Below are 21,652 nucleotides of genomic sequence, written 5' to 3' on the forward strand. Positions count from 1 at the left end.
CCGAATTCCCGACCGCGCGGTTGACATGTGGTCTGAGCGGTCGGGAACCCGGCGTGGCGGCTGCGGACGGTGTCCAGCGCTGCCACTGTCGGCCGGGAGCCGTGCTGCTGGCCGGGGGTGGCTTCCTCGAGGACTGGGGGGGACTGGTGCAGGGTGGCCAGGGGGACACGATTTGGCAGGTTGGGTCCGCGCGCAGCCGGCGCCATGTTGTAACCATTGCGATTCTGCTTTTTAGTTAGTGCCTAGCTCCTCATACTCTCTATGCAAGTTCCTTTCCAGCCCTGAGCAGCTGTCCCGAAACCTGGCGCCAAGCAGGCAACACAGCCGTCTGGACACTTGCTCTTTGTTGCAAAGAAGCGTCAATCCCTCTCAATATAATGTCCGCAATTACTACAACATTCTTTATTTGGTCCCCAAAACTTGAATAGCTTCTTGTACCACAAAGCCATGGTCAGTTTGCTCATCTACCCTGCAGCCCCGCTCCCATCAAAACAAGCTGAGAGAACCTCAGCTGGACAACCACACAGTCTGACACACCTGCCCAGTCGGTCCCTTTACTGCCTCACTCACAGTCACACTCCCCTGTCCCTGACCACTGACCAAATCAGAACACCAAGTGGTCTGACTGCCTCCTGGTACAAAGCATCCAGGTAACTTTCCCCCCTCCCTGATGTGTAGCAGCGTCTGCAGCTCAGCCTCCAGCTCAATGAAGTTGCGCCAAAGTTCCTCGATGCTGCAAACACTTACTGCAGGCGTGTTTGCCCTGGATCGCAACGTGACCAGGAGCTCCCACATGCTGCAGCCTTGACACATCACCTGTCCTACACCCGTAATGTGTTTTAAATAACTGTTTACTTATTTATGATGCCTTTTATACATTTTATGAACAATACCAGCAAGCCACGTACCAGTTAAAATCTTAGGGATACACTAGTGGGGCCGCACGGTAGCACAATGGGTAGCACTCTTGCTTCAGAGCGCCAGGGTCCCAGGTTCGATTCCGGCTTGGGTCACTGTCTGTGCGGAGTCTGCACGTTCTCCCAGAGTCTGCGTGGGTTTCCTCCGGGTGCTCCGGTTTCCTCCCACAGTCCAAAGACGTGCAGGTTAGGTGGATTGGCCGTGATAAATTACCCTTAGTGACCAAAAAAGGTTAGGAGGGGTTATTGGGTTACGGGGATAGGGTGGAAGTGAGGGCCTAAGTGGGTCGGTGCAGACTCGATGGGCCGAATGGCCTCCTTCTGCACTCTATGTTCTATGTACCCGAACAGGTGCCGGAATGTGGTGACGAGGGGATTTTCACAGTAACTTCATTGCAGTGTTAATGTAAACCTACTTGGGGCACCAATAAAGATTATTATGATTAGAACTTACCTACTTACCAGATACTCACCAAACCGCTAGCTGCTTTCCCTGTAGGAGAGTAAGAACCAATTCTAAAAGGTGAGAAAGATAGAAAAAGCAACGGGAAACAAAAACCTCCGGCCCCCAACTCCCCCACTTGCCAAACGGCAAGCTTGCACTCAGTTTCCTTGGAGCCAGGAGTTAAGACACAAAAAATAGGAGTAGGCCATTGAGCCTGCTCCACCATTCATTACGATCACGGCTGATCATTAAGTTCAATACCCTGATCCTGCCTTCCCCCCCCCCCCATGTCACTTGATCGCTTTAGCCCCAAGAGCGATATGCAATTCTTTCTTGAAATCGCACAACGTTTTGGCCGCAACTACTTTCTGTGGTAGCGAATGCCACAGATTCACCACTCTCTGGGTGAAGACATTTCCCCTCACCTCCTGGACAACGGAATTTTTGGCAAGGACTTCACTCCTCCCAATATTTAGCTGGCGAAAACCTCTGCTCACCCAGCACTGGATGCCAGGCAAGCCAGTTTGTCGATGAGAAATAGGGTGGAGCCATGGATGAATCCTTGGGGCGGGACACACACCAAAGCTAACGGTGCGGAATGGGAAGAGAACCCAACGCAAGGGATTCTTTTCGCGATGAATAAATAGAAGTAGATCGATTTTTTTTAAAAAACCTTTCCAGCCTCGGTATTTTTCTGCCGAAACAACACTGCATCTCTCCGAGGGCAACATAGCGTTCCAAAGGTGCGACGCCCAGACTGAACAGAATGGGTTCCACCCAGAGCTCTATATAACTGTAATGTAACTTCCGCCCCTTGGTATTCTAGCCCTTTCGAGATAATGGCCAACATTCCGTTAGCCTTTGATGATGTAACAGAAAGACAGTACGGTTAGGGTCGGTCTGACATACATGGAAACCAGCGCCATTTTCAAATCTCTAAATCAAGCTATGGAGAGATCGACACCCAATTGTAGGGTTTCTGTTTGGCCAATATAGAGTATGCACTCGCGCTCCATAGAGGTCAGAGAGCTTAATTACAGGTCGAGAGGGCCGAAACCAAGGGATCCCATCGAGGTCTCAGTGGCGCTGCGCCCACCGAAGAACCACAGCTTGCCCGTGCTTCTTTCCACTGCTGTTTCAGCCAGCACCAGCCCTCTGATGGACCGGGACTACTGGCCAGGTGAGACCAGGGTGCCCTGCTCAAGGGGGTGGGTTATCTTCGGAGGGGGCTCCAGGTGAGACCAGGGTGACCCGGCTCGAGGGGGTGGGCAATCTTTGGAGGGGGCTCCAGGTGAGACCAGGGTGGCCCGGCTCGAGGGGGTGGGCAATCTTTGGAGGGGGCTCCAGGTGAGACCAGGGTGGCCCAGCTCGAGGGGGTGGGCAATCTTTGGAGGGGGCTCCAGGTGAGACCAGGGTGGCCTGGCTCGAGGGGGTGGGTTATCTTCGGAGGGGGCTGCAGGTGAGACCAGGGTGGCCCGGCTCGAGGGGGGACCAGGGTGGCCCGGCTAGAGGGGCTGGGTTATCTTCAGAAGGGGCTCCAGGTGGAGCAGGGTTGAGTGGGCAGTCAGAAGGTGTGGGGCTGTGTGTGGTTTCTTCTCCCTGGACTCCATGTGAGACAGAGTGATGTACTTCATCAGGGTGGCCCGGCTCGAGGGGTGGGGGGTGGGGGGGGGGTTCTTCCCATGGACCATTCTTTTATCTGGACCACCCAACTTAGCCAAGGGGGTTTCTGAGATGGTGGAAGAACAAAGAAAAGTACAGCACAGGAACAGGCCCTTAGGCCCTCCGACCTGCACCGACCATGCTGCCCGTCTAAACTAAAATCTTCCGGGATCCGTATCCCTCTATTCCCATCCTATTCATGTATTTGTCAAGATGCCCCTTAAACGTCACTTTCGTCACTGCTTCCACCACCTCCTCTGGCAGCGAGTTCCAGGCACCCACTACCCTCTGCGTAAAAACCTTGCCCCTCGCACCTTAAACCTATGCCCCCTAGTAATTGACCCCTCTACCCTGCGAAAAAGTCTCTGACTATCCACTCTGTCTATGCCCCTCATAATTTTGTAGACCTCTATCAGGTCGCCCCTCAACCTTCTTTGTTCCAGTGAGAACAAACTAAGTTTATTCAACCGCTCCTCATAGCTAATGCCCTCCATACCAGGCAACATCCTGGTAAATCTCTTCTGCACCCTCTCTAAAGCCTCCACATCCTTCTGGTAGTGTAGCGACCAGAATTGAACCCTATACTCCACGTGTGGCCTAAGGTTCTATACAGCTGCAACATGACTTGCCAATTTTTGTACTGAATGCCCCAACCAATGAAGGCAAGCATGCCGTATGCCTTCTTGACTACCTTCTCCACCTGTGTTGCCCCTTTCGGTGACCTGTGGACCTGTACACCAAGATCTCTCTGACTGTCAGTACTCTTGAGGGTTCTACCATTCACCGTATATTCCCTACCTGTATTAGACCTTCCAAAATGCATCACCTCACATTTGTCCGGATTAAACTCCATCTGCCATCTCTCCGCCCAAGTCACCAAACAATCTAAATCCTGCTGTATCCTCTGACAGTCCTCATCGCTATCCGCAATTCCACCAACCTTTGTGTCGTCTGCAAACTTACTAATCAGACCAGTTACATTTTCCTCCAAATCATTTATATATACTACAAACAGCAAAGATCCCAGCACTGATCCCTGTGGATCACCACTAGTCACAGCCCTCCAATCAGGAAAGCACCCTTCCATTGCTACTCTCTGCCTTCTATGACTTACAGTACGAAGTCTTACAACACCAGGTTAAAGTCCAACAGGTTTGTTTCGATGTCACTAGCTTTCGGAGCGCTGCTCCTTCCTCAGGTGAATGAAGAGGTCTGTTCCAGAAACACATATATAGACAAATTCAAAGATGCCAGACAATGCTTGGAATGCGAGCATCAGCAGGTGATTAAATCTTTACAGATCCAGAGATGGGGTAACCCCAGGTTAAAGAGGTGTGAATTGTCTCAAGCCAGGACAGTTGGTAGGATTTCGCAGGCCAGATGGTGGGGGATGAATGTAATGTGACATGAATCCCAGGTCCCGGTTGAGGCCGCACTCATGTGTGCGGAACTTGGCTATAAGTTTCTGCTCGGCGATTCTGCGTTGTCGCGGGTCCTGAAGGCCGCCTTGGAGAACGCTTACCCGGAGATCACAGGCTGAATGCCCTTGACTGCTGAAGTGTTCCCCGACTGGAAGGGAACATTCCTGCCTGGTGATTGTTGCGCGATGTCCGTTCATTCGTTGTCGCAGCGTCTGCATGGTCTCGCCAATGTACCACGCTTCGGGACATCCTTTCCTGCAGCGTATGAGGTAGACAACGTTGGCCGAGTCGCACGAGTATGTACCGCGTACCTGGTGGGTGGTGTTCTCACGTGTAATAGTGGTATCCATGTCGATGATCTGGCACGTCTTGCAGAGATTACCATGACAGGGTTGTGTGGTGTCGTGGTCACTGTTCTGAAGACTGGGTAGTTTGCTGCAAACAATGGTTCGTTTGAGGTTGCGCGGTTGTTTGAAGGCAAGTAGTGGGGGTGTGGGGATGACCTTGGCAAGATGTTCATCGTCATCAATGACGTGTTGAAGGCTGTGAAGAAGATGACGTAGTTTCTCCGCTCCGGGGAAGTACTGGACGACGAAGGGTATTCTGTCGGTTGTGTCCCATGTTTGTCTTCTGAGGAGGTCGGTCCGGTTTTTCGCTGTGGCACGTTGGAACTGTCTATCGATGAGTCGAGTGCCATATCCCGTTCGTACGAGGGCATCTTTCAACGTCTGTAGATGTCTGTTACGCTCCTCCTCGTCTGAGCAGATCCTGTGTATACGGAGCGCTTGTCCATAGGGGATGGCTTCTTTAATGTGTTTAGGGTGGAAGCTGGAGAAGTGGAGCATCATGAGGTTATCCGTGGGTTTGCGGTAAAGCGAAGTGCTGAGGTGACCGTCCTTGATGGAGACGAGTGTGTCCAAGAATGCAACTGATTTTGGAGAGTAGTCCATGGTGAGTCTGATGGTTGGATGGAACTTATTAATGTCATTGTGTAGTCGTTTCAGTGATTCTTCGCCGTGGGTCCAAAGGAAAAAAATGTCATCGATGTATCTGGTGTAATCTCTGCAAGACGTGCCAGATCATCACTATTACACGTGAGAACACCACCCACCAGGTACGCGGTACATACTCGTGCGACTCGGCCAACGTTGTCTACCTCATATGCTGCAGGAAAGGATGTCCCGAAGCGTGGTACATTGGCGAGACCATGCAGACGCTGCGACAACGAATGAACGGACATCGCGCAACAATCACCAGGCAGGAATGTTCCCTTCCAGTCGGGGAACACTTCAGCATCTTTGAATTTGTCTATATATGTGTTTCTGGAACAGACCTCTTCATTCACCTGAGGAAGGAGCAGCGCTCCGAAAGCTAGTGACATCGAAACAAACCTGTTGGACTTTAACCTGGTGTTGTAAGACTTCGTACTGTGCTCACCCCAGTCCAACGCCGGCATCTCCACTTCTATGACTTAGCCAGAGCTGTATCCATCTTGCCAGCTCACCTCTGATCCTGTGTGACTTCACCTTTTGTACCAGTATGCCATGAGGGACCTTGTCAAAGGTCTTACTGAAGTCCATATAGACAACATCCACTGCCCTACCTGCATCAATCATCTTTGTGACTTCCTCAAAAAACTCTATCCAGTTAGTGAGACACGACCTCCCCTTCACAAAACCGTGCTGCCTCTCGCTAATACGACCACTTGCTTCCAAATGGGAGTAGATCCTGTCTCGAAGAATTCTCTCCAGTAATTTCCCTACCACTGAAGTAAGGCTCACCGGCCTGTAGTTCCCGGGATTATCCTTGCTACCCTTCTTAAACAGAGGAACAACATTGGCTATTCTCCAGTCCTCCGGGACATCACCTGAAGACAGTGAGGATCCAAAGATTTCTGTCAAGGCCTCAGTAAATTCCTTTCTAGCCTCCTTCAGTATTCTGGGGTAGATCCCATCAGGCCCTGGGGACTTATCTACCTTAATATTTTTCAAGACGCCCAACACCTCGTCTTTTTGGATCTCAATGTGGCCCAGATTATCTCTTCAGACTCAACATCCACCAATTCCTTCTTTTTGGTGAATACTGTTGCAAAGTATTCATTTAGTATCTCGCCCATTTACTCTGGCTCCCCTGTCCTTTAGTGGGCCAACCCTTTCCCTGGCTATCCTCTTGCTTTTTACGTACGGAATTTTCCTTTATAAATGACTTTTCGTGACCCCTTTTAGCCCTCCTGACTCCTTGCTTAAGTTCCTTTATACTTTCCTTATATTCCACATAGGCTTCTTCTGTTCCCAGTCTTCTAGCCCTGAAAAATGCCTCCTTTTTCTTTTTGACGATCCCTCGTTATCCAAGGATCGCGAAATTTGCCATATTATTCCTTCTACCTCACAGGAACATGCCGGTCCTGAATTCCTTTCAACTGACATTTGAAAGCCTCCCACATGTCCGATGTTGATTTACCCTCAAACATCCGCCCCCAATCTAGGTTCTTCAGTTCCCGCCTGATATTGTTATAATTAGCCTTCCCCCAATTCAGCACGTTCACCCCAGGACCACTCTTATCCTCGTCCACCAGCACTTTAAAACTTACTGAATTGTGGTCACTGTTCTCGAAATGCTCCCCTACTGAAACGTCTACCACCTGGCCGGGCTCATTCCCCAATACCAGGTCCCGTATAGCCCCTTCCCTAGTTGGACTGTCCACATATTGTTTTAAGAAGCCTCCTGGATGCTCCTTACAAACTCCGCCCCGTCTAAGCCCCTGGCACTAAGTGAGTCCCAGTCAATATTGGGGAAGTTGAAGTCTCCCATCACAACAACCCTGTTGTTTTTACCCTTTTCCAAAATCTGTCTACCTATCTGCTCCTCTATCTCCCGCTGGCTGTTGGGAGGCCTGTAGTAAACCCCCAACATTGTGACTGCACCCTTCTTATTCCTGATCTCTACCCATATAGCCTCACTGCCCTCTGAGGTGTCCTCTCGCAGTATAGCTGTGATATTCTCCCGAACCAGTAGCGCAACTCCGCCTCCCCTTTTACATCCCCCTCTATCCCGCCTGAAACATCTAAATCCTGGAACGTTTAGCTGCCAATCCTGCCCTTCCCTCAACCATCCCTGTCCGCTCTTCCTCAGAGCCATACTGGCCCTATTCCTAGTTCTCCCTCAATGTTTTCACCTTCTGACCTATTGCTCTGGGCCCACCCCCCCTGCCATACCAGTTCAATCTGGGGGGGGGGGGTGAAATTAGGGGTGGGGTGGGTGAGGGGAGATGGGTGACGTCACCGTGACGGTCGAAGCCTGGGAGGGGTGGCTTGGGCGTCAATGATGCGTCAGAGGCGCAGCCCCGGCCCGTCAATCACAGGCTAACCAATCAGCGGTGGCGACAGATGTCAATCAACCAGAGGGCGTGGCCTGGGCACGTCAATCGCCCGCGGGAGGGCGGGGCCTGTTCACGTCAATCGCCGGCGGGAGGGCGTGCCCTGGGCACGTCAATCACCGGCGGGCGACGGTCACCTCGCAGCCGGCCTGGGTCCCGCATCTCAGTGGGCGGCCACCAGAAGGCGTGGCCCCCACACGTCAATCACAGGCAGGTGGGCGTGGCCGGCAGACGCCATTCAGCCACGTGACGGTGTGGCCTCAGCTCGCCAATCAATGGCGAGTGGGTGTGGCCTCCCCACGTCAATCAACGATGGAAGGGCGTGGCGACCACACGTCAATCAGCGGCGGGAGGGCGTGGCCAGTTACGTCACCGGAGGGCGGCCAGCGAGGCCTCGTTGCCCGGGGAAACGGGCCGGTCGCGGACGGCCGGAGAGCGGGAGGAAGAAGAGGAGGAGGAGGCTGGGCCCAGGTGACAGGGACGTCTCCGCCAATCAGTGAGGAGCGCTTCCCAGCCAATCAGCGCGTCGGGGCTCGTCCGTCGGTCCGCCATTTGTCGGGGCTGTCCAGGTGATGGTGGTGGCGGTGAGGAGGCTGCCGGAGCTTTACAGGCCCGGAGGGAGGAGGCGCAAATGCGGCTCGCCGTCGAGCGGCGGGCAGCTCCACCAATCGGCGGGCGGCGTCGCCCGTCGGCCCCTCAGCTATAAGCCAATCGGCGAGGCCGGGAGGCGGGTCTTCCGCCGGTGGGGGCGGGGATGGTGAGCTTTCGGCCCCGCCCCCCCTGGCCGCGGGCCTGCGCAGCCCGAGGCCAAGCTAGAGCCGGGCTGCTGCTGGTCAGGGGGAGGCGGGGCTATGAAACTCTGGCGGCTAACCAGCCGCGAATGGCGCAAGGAAACCAGCAGCATCAATACCTCCGTCTACAGCAAAGAGTCTGCGTCCAAGGAGTCCGAACCTGAAACCGGTGCGTCCTCGCTGGCGGGCGTCACTGGGGAGTCAGTGGCGAGGGGCACAGGGGGTTATGATGGGGGTGAGGGACACGGGGTAATGATGGGGGTGAGGGACACGGGGTAATGATGGGGGTGAGGGGCACAGGGTAATGATGGGGGTGAGGGGCACAGGGGGTAATGATAGGGGTGAGGGGCACAGGGGGTAATGATAGGGGTGAGGGGCACGGGGTAATGATGGGGGTGAGGGGCACAGGGGGTAATGATAGGGGTGAGGGGCATGGGGTAATGATGGGGGTGAGGGGCACGGGGTAATGATGGGGGCGAGGGGCACAGGGGGTAATGATAGGGGTGAGGGGCACGGGGTAATGATGGGGGTGAGGGGCACAGGGGGTAATGATAGGGGTGAGGGGCATGGGGTAATGATGGGGGTGAGGGGCACGGGGTAATGATGGGGGCGAGGGGCACAGGGGGTAATGATGGGGGTGAGGGACACGGGGTAATGATGGGGGTGAGGGGCACGGGGTAATGATGGGGGTGAGGGACATGGGGTAATGATGGGGGTGAGGGGCACGGGGTAATGATGGGGGTGAGGGGCACAGGGGGTAATGATAGGGGTGAGGGGCACAGGGTAATGATGGGGGGGTGGGACACCGGCAGTAATGTTCGTGAGGGGCACAAGGTAATGGGGGCACGGGGTAATGGGGTGAGAGGCACCAGGGGTAATAGGGGTGAGGGGGATGGAGTAATGATGGGAGTGAAGGGGACAGGATAACGATGAGGGTGAGAGGCACAGGAGGTAATGATGGGGATGAGGGGCACAGGAGGTAATGATGGGTTGAAGGGCACGGGGTAATGATGGGTTGAAGGGGATGGGGGTGAGGGTGACGGCGTAATGATGGGGATGAAGCGCACAGGGGATAATGATGGGGGTGAGGGGCACAGGGGGTTATGATGGTGGTGAAGGGCACGGGGTAATGATGGGGGTGAGGGGCACAGGGGTAATGATGGGGGTGAGGGGCACAGGAGGTAATGATGGGGGTGAGGGGCACAGGGGGTAATGATGGGGGTGAGGGCAATGCGATAATGATGGGGATGAAGGGCATGGGGTAATGATGGGGCGAGGGGCACAGTGGGTAATCATACGGGTGAGGGGTTCTCCCGGGTGCAAGGGTAGTGGCTGCAGGACATTCTATAGGGGGAGGGTGAACAGCCAGCTGTCGTGGTGCATATAGGCACCAACGATCTAGGTAACAAAAAGGATGAGATCCTACATGTTGAATTTAGGGAGTTAGGAGCTAAACTAAAAAGTCGGACCTCAAAGGTAGTCGCCTCGGGATTGCTACCAGTATCATATGCTAGCCAGAGTAGGAATGTCAGGATAGGTAGGATGAATATGTGGCTTGAGAAATGGTGTAGGAGGGAGGGATTCAGATTTTTGGGACATTGGAACCGGTTCTGGGAGAGGTGGGACCATTAGAAATTGGACAGTCTACACCTGGGCAGGACTGGAACCAATGTCTTAGGGGGGTTGTTTGTCAGTGCTGTTGGGGATGGTTTAAACTAATGTGGCAGGGGGATGGGAACCAATGCAGGAAGTCGGAGGGTAGCAAAGAGAGGTTAGGAACAAAAGTCAGTAAGGAGAAAAGTGGAAGGCAGAGAAACAGATTGAACTGCATTTATTTCAATGCAAGAGGCCTAATGGGCAAGGCAGATGAACTCGGGGCATGGATGGGTACTTTGGACTGGGATATTATAGGTATTTCTGAAACATGGCTAAAGAAGGGACAGGACTGGCAGCTCAATGTTCCGGGGTACAGATGCTATAGGAAAGATAGACCAGGAGATAGGAGAGGAGGGGGAGTTGCATTTTTGATTAGGGGCAGTATCACGGCAGTACAGAGAGGATATAGCTGAGGGTTCACTCATTGAGTCTATATGGGTAGAACTGAAAAATAAGAAGCGTGAGATCACTTTGATAGGACTGTACTTTCGGCCTCCGAATAGTCAGTGGGATATTGAGGAGCAAATATGTCAAGAGATTACAGATAGCTGCCGTAAAAATAGGATGGTAATAGTCTGGGACTTTAACTTTACCAACATTAACTGGCACAGCCGTAGCACAAGGGGTTTGGATGGAGAGAAATTTGACGCATGTATTCATGAAGGATTCCTCACTCAATGTGTGGATGGCCCGACCAGAGAGGTGGCAAAACCTGACCTCCCCTTGGGGAATAAGGAAGGGCAGGTGATGGAAGTGTTAGTGAGGGATCACTTTGGGACCAGTGACCATAATTCCATTAGTTTTAAGATAACTATGGAGAATGAGTTAAAATTCTAAATTGGGGCAAGGCCAATTTTGAGGGTATTAGGCGGGAACTTTCAATAGGGTGCCTATTTGCAGGCAAGGGGACAGCTGGTAAGTTAAAATTCTCTTTCAAAAAGGTGTTAACTAGGTGAGCACATTCCTCTCAGAGTGAAGGGTAAGGCTGGTTGAAGGAGGGAACCCTGGATGACTCAAGATATTGAGGCCATGGTCAAAAGGAAGAAGGAGGCATATGACATGCATAGGCAGCTGGAATCAAGTGGATCCCTTGATGGGGGTGAGGGGCACGGGTAATGATGGGAGTGAGGGGCACGGGGTAATGATGGGGGTGAGGGGCACGGGGTAATGATGGGGGCGAGGGGCACGGGGGTAATGATGGGCGAGGGGCACGGGGGTAATGATGGGGGTGAGGGGCACAGAGGGTAATGATGGGGGTGAGGGGCACATAGGGTAATGATGGGGGTGAGGGGCACAGAGGGTAATGATGGGGGTGAGGGGCACAGAGGGTAATGATGGGGGTGAGGGACACATAGGGTAATGATTGGGGTGGGTGGCACGGGGTAATGATGGGGTGGGTGGCACGGGGTAATGATGGGGGTGCACAGGGGGTAATGATGGCAGTGAGTGGCACAGAGGGTAATGATGGGGTGAGGGGCACAGAGGGTAATGATGGGGGTGAGGGGCATAGGGGGTAATGGGGTGGGAGGCATGGGGTAATGAAGGGGTGAGGGGCACAGTCAGTAATGATGGGCGTGAGGGGCACACAGGCTCGGAGGTGGAGGGGGCAGGGGGCTAATGATGGGGGTAGGGGCATGGGGTAATGATGGGGATATGGGGCACAGGGTAATGGTGGGGTTGAGGGGCATATGGGGCTAATAACGGGGGTGAGGGGCACGGGAATAATGATGGGGGTGATGGGCACGGGGGGCTAATGATGGGGTGTGAGAGGCACATGGGGCTAATATTGGGGGTCTGGGTAATGATGGGAGTAAGCGGCACAAGGTGTTAATGATGAGGGAGAGGAGCACCAGGGGTTAATGATGGGGGTGAGGGGAGCAAGGGACCACAAATGGGGTGAGAGACTCAAGGGTTTAATGGGGTGTGTTAATGATGGGGGTGAGGGGCACAGGGGCTATCGATGGGGATTTGGGGCACGGGGGGTTAATGATGGGGTGAGGGCCGCAAGGGGTTAATGATGAGGGTGAAGGGTGCAAGGGCTTAAAGACGGTGTGAGGGGCGCAAGAGGTTAATGATGGAGGTGAGGACCGCAAGGGGTTAATGATGGAGGTGAGGGCCGCAAGGGGTTAATGATGGGGTGAGGGGCGCAAGGGGTTAATAATGGGGATGATAGGTACAGCGGTTAATGATGCGAGTGAGAGGCGCAAGGGGTTTATGATGGGGGTGCGGGGTGGAAGGGGTTTATGATGGGGGTGTGGGGTGGAAGGGGTTTATGATGGGGGTGCAGGGTGGAAGGGGTTTATGATGGGGGTACGGGGTGGAAGGGGTTTCTGATGGGGGTGCGGGGTCGAAGGGGTTTATGATGGGGGTGCGGGGTGGAAGGGGTTAATGATGGGGGTGCGGGGTGGAAGGGGTTTATGATGGGGGTGCGGGGTGGAAGGGGTTTATGATGGGGGTGCGGAGTGGAAGGGGTTTATGATGGGGGTGCAGGGTGGAAGGGGTTTATGATGGGGGTACGGGGTGGAAGGGGTTTATGATGGGGGTGCGGGGTGGAAGGGGTTTATGATGGGGGTGCGGAGTGGAAGGGGTTTATGATGGGGGTGAGGGGTGGAAGGGTTTATGATGGGGGTGTGGGGTGGAAGGGGTTTATGATGGGGGTGCGGGGTGGAAGGGGTTTATGATGGGGGTGCGTGGTGGAAGGGGTTAATGATGGGGGTGAGGGTTGTAAGGGGTTAATGATGGGGTGAGGGGTGGAAGGGGTTAATGATGGGGGTGAGGGGTGGAAGGGGTTAATGATGGGGGTGAGGGGTGGAAGGGGTAAATGATGGGGGTGAGGGGTGGAAGGGGTTAATGATGGGGGTGAGGGGTGGAAGGGGTTAATGATGGGGGTGAGGGGTGGAAGGGGTTAATGATGGGGGTGAGGGGTGGAATGGGTTTATGATTTGGATGAGGGACGCAAGAGGTTAATGATAGGGTTGAGGTGTGCAAGTGATTAATCCTGGAGCTGAGGAGCACAAAGGGTTCATGAGGGGTGCAAGGGGCAATGGTGGAGAGTGAGGGGTGCAAGAGTTTCATGATGGGGCAGGGTTTATCAGTGAGGGGACACAAGGGGCTCATGGTGGAGGGACGCAGGGAGTTAAAGACGAGGGGCACAGCTGTTTGATGGTGGGGGGGGGTGACAAAAGGCACAAGGGGTTAATTCTAGGTGAAGGGTGTAACGATGGAGCTTTAGAGGGCTGCTCAATCTGAGGACGGCCTTTTGGCACCTCACGTTCTCCCAGTCAGTGAATTACCCTGGAAAGTGCAGTCACCGCTGCAGTCTTGTTGAGGTAGCCCATGTGCATACAGTGCCGACCCTCTTGAGCAAATTTGTTTGTTATGGTGTCAGTTGAAGGGGTGGGGGAGACATTTTGGACTGAATGCCCCTAAACCTGCGATAGTGCCATGGGATCGTTGGCATTTACCTTAGAGGGAAAGACAGCACCTCCGACAATGCAGCACTCCCTCAGCGCTGCATTGAGAGTGTCAGTCATGGATTGTGTGGTCAAGTCTCTGGAGTGTAATTTGAAGTTACTATCTCCTGCGCCCGAGACAGAAATGCTACACAGGCTGGGCAATTAACAGCTGGTGGTTAAAAAGATAAGGCATCAAAGGAGCGAGTGTGCCTGGTAAAAGATGCTGGTTTTGATTTGCTTGTGTATGTGTGTGTCCCACGAGCAGTGAACAATCCTGTTATTTAACTTTTGAAGCTGTCTTTACAGTGAACAATAGATCTGGAAAATGTGAGAAATAGTTTATCTTAATTAGCTGAGTGGTTCAGGATAGACATGATTACACTAGTGCCTTGTTTTCTGCAGAGTTAGGAAGTTGGTGCCTGTCTGAGACTGCTGTGTCTCCAAGTAGCAGTGATGAAAATGATCGGAAAATGTAGTTGTCACCATCTATAACCCTTAAATAAAATTCCTATTCTGTGGAAATGAATCGGAGGATTTTAAAGAGCATTAGGCGTTTTAGTAACAGTCACTGATCATTAGGGCTCACCCTAACGTTCTTTTTCTGTGGTTCTAACTAACTGCTTCACCAAATCCATCGCAACCTTACAACAGAAATGCATCTGACTTGCTTCAATCCATTTATACCGTCTACTCCAGCAGCCTTCCTTGGTAACTTACTCTGCCACGGTACTATGCTAACTTAAACGAATGCTATCCAGTATTCGGAATAGACGTGGGGTGGGCAGAGGGAGCTCGTTCTGCAGTCATAGAATTTTACGGCACAGAAGGAGGCCATTCGGCCCATTGTGTCAGCACAGGCTCGCAAAAGAGCTACCCAGCTAGTCCCATTCCCCAGCCCTATCTCCGTAGCCCTCTAAATTCATCACTTTAGAATATATATCCAACTCTCTTTTGAAACCTGTGGAATCCGCCTCCACCACTCTCCCAGACAGCGCATTCCAAACCCCAACAACTCTCTGAGTAAAGAAATTTCTCCTCATCTCGCTCCTAGCTCTCTTGCTGATGTTGTGACCCCCTAGTCACTAACTTAACAACTAGTGGAAACGGAATATACTCCTTTACCCTGTCAAAATTGTTCATAATTTTGAAAACCTCAATAAGGTCGCCTCTTAATCTTCTCAACTCCTAGGAGAACAAGCCCAATTTCTCCAATCTTTCTTCGTATTTAAAATTCCTCGTTCCTGGTATCGTTGTAGTGAATCTCCTCTGCATTCTGTCCAGGGCTTTAACATCCTCGTGAATGAGCTAGTACCAAATTAGTTCGGCAGTATTTCCAGCAGGTCCATCACGGTATCTGAAAGGGCAGGTTCACATTTCAGGTGGGGCTCATTTTGTGCTGTGGTTTCGTGTCCTCCAGGTTGAACTGACCAATGTTTGACACAGGATCCTTAGAGACAGAGGAGATTGTCATCCTGTTTGCTGTGGGCTAGATCTAATCCGTGTTCTGGGGATGCAAAGGGCAGTGTGCTGACACATGCTCACTCAAGACGTTTACGAGGTGTTCTCCGAGCACGTCAAGAGGCCGCACATCAAACCAAAATCCGCCTTTTCAACCATCCGTTGAAATCTCACGTTGCCGATACTAACAGATCTCGGGTTCTGATTTAGGATTTATCTGCCAATAAGAGACATCAGCGCCACAAACAACCCTTCCTTTCCAAAGCTCCAGGCCCAAAGGTTTCACTCGGGGCGAACCAGCGATTGCGAATTTGCACGAACATGGCCGAGTTATCTGGGCTTTGCGGCCAGATGTGGCCCGCAGGCAGCAGTTTGCACACGCTGCACTGTCCATTTCTCCAAGGTGAGTTCTCTATGAGCTGAGAGTCAGCGGGGAGGGTGCGAGTGCTTTATGTACTTTGCATGGACATTTTGGCTATTGGTTCTGCATTAGGCTTTGTTTTGTAACTTCTATGCAGAACCTGTTTGGCTCGATAATCTCACTGCTGCTACCTTTTCACTGATTTCCTGGTTCTATTGTCATTGCATCTAATCTATTGTTTGAGATATCCTTCCATTGCTATGCTTCTGCTCTGGCTGGGAGGGTGTGCCAACTTTTGGGTTTTTTTTTCTTCCTTACTGCCTGCCGATCTTAAACTGCTAGCTTCCTGCTCTTCTAACTAAATGTAGCTGGCTTCAGCCGGCTTGTGGCCGTCTCCGAATGCTTCCCTCATCTTGCCTCCTCATTATCCCAGTGGTCGGCGCTTCTAAGCTTCTGCTAACTCGACACCTCCTTTGCATCCAGCTTTGTGGAAATCCCTCTCGCTTGCCTCCTGTGAAGGTGGGACGAAATGAAAGCTGTGGAGGGCTCTTGACCTGGAGCTTCCCGTCGTCCCGACTGAAGAAGCCACAGTAAAGTGGGTGATTCTCGTTTCCGCTGAAACTCTGGGGGTGCAAAGAAAGCCTACAGTGGGATGAAAATGCCCAAACGGGCTCCAGCAAAATCAAACGAGGGGGTAATGAGTGTTACTGCGAATTGTATTTTTTTTAAAAATCGAATAAAATTACCAACATCGCTGCAAAACATTGAACTACACTGGATTATTTAAACACACCAAAAGTTAAATTAAGTAACCTGCACCAGGTAAGCATTCTGAATGGTTTAATAAAGCACCTTGTGGTCACAAAGTGGGAGTCGGTGTCAATATTATTTTCCCAATTTCGTCAAAAAAGCTCACAGAGCAAAACTGTTTTGAACTTATTTGTACTGATCTTTGAAGTTCGGAATTGAGAAGTGATTTCCAACCCCTAAAAGCTTTATTTCGAAAGAATAAAACGTGGGGGCGGGGTGGAGGAATCTGCAAATGGGGACAGAAAGTTTTCTATTATGGAGGACTTTGATGATTTATGGACCTACGTCATCCTGCTATGTATAACTGTCCACCTTTCTTGATTCTGTTAGCAATTGCCATAATACAAGCAGAATGTGAGGCAATAGGGATGGAGCGAGGGCAGATTTTTTTTTTCCCGTTTTCCCCCCCCCCTCCCCTTCCATCCACTGACCTTTGGTACCACACTGAAGTGACCCTTCTCCATTTGTGTGAAGATAGACTTGAGCGGCAGTAAGCTACTCGACCAATGGGTAGTAGCTGCCTTAGCTTCACCTGAGCCTGTCCTCAGCCTCGACATCCACGTTTGTCGTTCCCGTGAGGGGACGGGAGCCACTCACTCTTTCTAATCAGAGGTTCGGGTCTGACTGTTCCTACTGCTCCCGTGAGTTCGGTAATCTCAGCACAGACTTGGAATTAAAGAGTGGGGTTTTCCTCATCTTGGTGGCTCGTCGTTGGCTGTCAGGAGCTGAGCCACCAGGTAAGCAGAGCGTTTTTTGGTTTGAACAAAGTCGTGGTGGTGAGCACTGCTGTTCGAGTCTCACGGCATCTCAAAATTAACAGCTGAAGCTGAGTGCTCAGCCTGTAATGTGGCATATGGAGGAATTTTAGGTACAGGGTGCAAGTGATTCTGTAACCCCATGATTAACTGTTACCACTTTGTATGTGCAAATGTGAATCTGGAAAGCTGCCCTTTCAATCTTTGTAGTTTTGCTGAGGCTGTAGTCATTTCTTGCGCCAAGGGACGCGCCAGAACACCTTCACCATGTTCACCAGACTGTTGAGCAGAGATCGATGATCATCTGTGGTAGTAGCTGTTGGACGCTCTCTGCTTTGTTATGTTGCTTGTTTGGATCAGATGAGCAGGAATTTATTTCCAGTTAAAGCAATCTCATTGGCGCCTGCTGCCGATTCTGTTTCCGAGCCACGGACTCCATCCTTCTCCTTGGCTGCTGCCCTAAAGGCTAAACCAGACCGCTTGTAACCTCTGCATCCGACTCTCTCTTTTTTTTAATGGGCATCGCCGGCTAGGCCAGCATTTATTGCCCGCCCCTCATTGCCCTTGAGAAGGTGGTGGCGAGCTGCCGCCTTGAACCATTGCAGGCCATGTAGTGTAGGTGTACACACGCTTTTAGGGAGGGATTTCAAGCTATGTACAGTTAACAAACACTCGTATATTTCCAATCAGGATGGTGTATGCCTTGGAGGGGAGCTTGTAGGTGGTAGTGTTCCCGTGGGTCTGCTGCCTTGCCCCTCCGAGATGGCATCGGTTGCAGGTCTGGAAATTGCTGCTGAAGGAACCGTGGTAATGTTTTGCAGTGCATTCTGTACACAAGGCTACCACTGTGTGTCGGTGGTGGAGAGAGTGAATGTTTATGAATGGGGCGCTAATCAAGGGGGCTGTTGTGTCCTGGACGGTGTCGAGCTTCTTGTGTTGGAGCTGCGCTCATCCAGGAAAGTGGAGAGTGTTCCTTGACACCCAACTTGTGCCTTGTAGATGAGGCTTGAGGCGAGTTCCTTGCCACTGGATTCCTAGCCGCTTACCTCTTAGTGACAATATTTATATGAGTAGTCCAATGGTAACACCCAGGTTGTTGAAGGTGGGGGATTCGGCGATGGTAATAACATTGTTTCCAAACTCAAATTCTCTCTTTCAACTTGGCATTTCTGCTTCATTCTACCTGCTGCTGAAACTGTGATCATTCCATTGGTCTCCAAACCGGCCCCCAATCTTCCACCCTCCATAAACAAGTCTTGGTTTCTCATCACGCTTTGTGTATGCTTATCTCCATTGGTGCTCTGTCCAGTAATGCCCCAGATTTAAAATTCTTATCCTTTGAACTTTCAAATTCCTTTGTGGTCTTCCCACTCGCAATTTCTGACCTCCTCCAACCTTCAGAAAACATTGCAATTGTCCAATTCTAGGCTGTTACACATGCCTGATTTCCTGTGCCTCTCTGATAGCAGCCGTGCCTCCAGCAGCCTGGCCTCGAAGAAAAGTACAGCACAGGAACAGACACTTCCTGGGTCCGTATCCCTCTATTCCCATCCTATTCATGTATTTGTCAAGATGTCTCTTAAACGTCACAATCGTTCCTGCTTCCACCACCTCCTCCGGCAGTGAGTTCCAGGCACCCACTACCCTCTGTGTAAAAAAAACTTGCCTCGTACATCTCCTCTAAACCTTGCCCCTCACACCTTAAACCTATGCCCCCTTGTAATTGACCCCTCTACCCTGGGAAAAAGCCTCTGACTATCCACTCTGTCTATGCCCCTCATAATTCTATCAGGTTGAAAATGAAATGAAAATGAAAATCGCTTGTCACAAGTAGGCTTCAAATGAAGTTACTGTGAAAAGCCCCTCGTCGCCATATTCCGCCGCCTGTTCGGGGAGGCTGGTACAGGAATTGAACCGTGCTGCTGGCCTGCCTTGTTCTGCTTTCAAAGCCAGCGATTTAGCCCTGTGCTAAACCAGCCCCTCAACCTCCGTCGTTCCAGTGAGAACAAACCGAGTTTATTCAACCTATCCTCATAGCTAATGCCCTCCATACCAGGCAACATCCTGGTGTGCAGTGGTAGCACTGCAGTCTCACGGTGCCGAGGTCCCAGGTTCGGTCCCGGCTCTGGGTCACTGTCCGTGTGGAGTTTGCACATTCTCCCGTGTTTGCGTGGGTTTCGACCCCACAACCCAAAGATGTGCAAAGTAGGTGGATTGAACACGCTAAATTGCCCCTTGGAAAAAATGAATTGGGTACTCAAAATTTATTTTTGAAAAACATCCTGGTAAATCTCTTCTGCACCCTCTCTCAAGTCTCCACATCCTTCTGGTAGTGTGGCGACCAGAATTGAACACTATACTCCAAGTGTGGCCTAACTAAGGTCCTATACAGCTGCAACATGACCTGCCAATTTTAATACTCAATGCCCCGAACAATGAAGGCAAGCATGCCGTATGCCTTCTTGATTATCTTCTCCACCTGTGTTGCCCCTTTCAGTGATCTGTGGACCTGTACACCTAGATCTCTCTGACTGTCAATACGCTTGAGGGTTCTACCATTCACTGTATATTCCCTACCTGCATTAGACCTTCCAAAATGCATTACCTCACATTTGTCCAAATTAAACTCCATCTGCGATCTCTCCGCCCAAGTCTCTAAACGATCTGAATCCTGCTGTATCCTCTGACAGTCCTCATCGCTATCCGCAATTCCACCAACCTTTGTGTCATCTGCAAACTTACTAATCAGACCAGTTACATTTTCCTCCAAATCATTTATATATACTACAAACAGCAAAGGTCCCAGCACTGATCCCTGCGGAACACCAGTCGTCACAGCCCTCCAATCAGAAAAGCATCCTTCCATTGCTACTCTCTGCCTTCTATGACCTAGCCAGTTCTGTATCCAACTTGCCAGCTCACCCCTGATCCTGTGTGACTTCACCTTTTGTACCAGCCTGCAATGAGGGACCTTGTCAAAGGCCTTACTGAAGTCCATATAGACAACATCCACTGCCCTACCTACATCAATCATCTTTGTGACCTCCTCGAAAAACAAGTTAATGAGACATGACCTCCCCTTCTCAAAACCGCCTCTCGTCAATACATCCATTTGCTTCCAAATGGGCGTAGATCCTGTCTCGAAGAACTCTCTCCAGTAATTCCCCTACCACTGACGTAAGGCTCACCGGCCTGTAGTTCCCTGGATTATCCTTGCTACTCTTCTTAAACAAAGGAACAACATTGGCTATTTTCCAGTCCTCCGGGGCACCACCCGAAGACAGTGAGGATCCAAAGATTTGTCAAGGCCTCAGCAATTTCCTCTCTAGCCTCCTTCAGTATTCTGGGGCAGATCCCATCAGGCCCTGGGGACTTATCTACCTTAATATTTTTCAAGACGCCCAACACCTTGTCTTTTTGGATCTCCATGTGATCCAGGCTATCAAGGTCCAGAATTCCTTCCCTAAACCTCCTCTTTCCTTTGAACACAACTTAACCTCTTTGACCAAGCTTTCATCCACTTGTCCCAATATTTTCATCTGTGGCTTGTAGTTGAATCAAGCACCTTGCGAAGCTGGGCTTCATTAAAGAGGTGCTGCATAAATGCAATTGCCCCCTCATTCTGCAAATTCGTGTTTTAATCTGCCTCGTTTTACTGGCACGCTGAAATATTTTCTCTCTCGCATGTCCTTTTCATGATCTTCCGACCAAGGAGGCTTTGGGATAGATCTTTGGTGGCTTCTCTTGGGTGTTTAAATAATTCCAGCTGCAAGCTAATGACCAGGAATAGCTTCTGCAAGGCAATGTTAGCTCTCTGGCTTTGCTATTTGTCTGCATGATCAGTTTGATATCCCACACCCCCGGCCACTCCATCAATATTGAGCAGATGCAGGGATCACTTTTGTTTTCCATCTCGCAGATTTGTAAAAGCTAAACTCACCACAGAAACTGGTTTGACCCAAATCTTGATAAATCCCGATATTCAGAAGATGAAACTTACCACTTCACGGAGGTCAGGTTAAAATCTGGTAAGCCCTTGTCTTTTTTTAAATAAATTTAGAGTGCCCAATTCATTTTTCCAATTAAGGGGCAATTTAGCGTGGCCAATCCACCTGACCTGCACATCTTTGGGTTGTGGGGGTGAAACCCACGCAGACACGGGGAGAATGTGCAAACCACACGGACAGTGACCCAGAGCTGGGATCGAACCTGGGACCTTGGCGCCGCGAGGCAACAATGCTAGCCACTGTGCTGCCCTATAAGCCATTGTCTTAATGAATGGCAGGGTGGCCCGCACTTGCTCCTAATTGGTATGCATGAATTCTCATGTTTTAATATCCATTCAATTACGCGAAGGTCTCCTTCACATTTGCCCTGAATTTTCATTTTGGCTTATGCACCCTTGAATTCTGACTCATTTAAAACACTGGCTTAACCTCACCTCTGCTGTTTGATATCGTGTATACGTCTCAGCTTTGAAGTCGAGAGAGTTGCTTTTCCTCATTGTGTAACTCTTAATCGGCCTCGTTCATTTTTGTGCACTTC

The 21,652-nt window shown here is 51.2% G+C and overlaps 1 protein-coding gene across 3 annotated transcripts in view; it reads left to right on the forward strand.

Moving 5' to 3' along the window:
• Positions 1–2,328: 2,328 nt before the first annotated feature.
• Positions 2,329–21,652, forward strand: part of LOC140403326 (cAMP-dependent protein kinase catalytic subunit alpha-like) — a 265,539-nt gene continuing 246,215 nt past the window's right edge. The window contains exon 1 of one of the 3 annotated variants that reach the window (XM_072491191.1): positions 2,329–2,542. In XM_072491191.1, the coding sequence (XP_072347292.1) occupies positions 2,362–2,542 (181 nt within the window). In that variant the 5' untranslated portion in view covers positions 2,329–2,361. Of the gene's footprint in view, positions 2,543–8,241; positions 8,318–8,599; positions 8,782–21,652 lie in introns of those variants that run through there. The other 2 variants (XM_072491198.1, XM_072491193.1) reach the window with 2 other exon arrangements.

Source organism: Scyliorhinus torazame, chromosome 27 (genome assembly GCF_047496885.1).
Source record: "Scyliorhinus torazame isolate Kashiwa2021f chromosome 27, sScyTor2.1, whole genome shotgun sequence".
Lineage (NCBI taxonomy): Eukaryota > Metazoa > Chordata > Chondrichthyes > Carcharhiniformes > Scyliorhinidae > Scyliorhinus > Scyliorhinus torazame.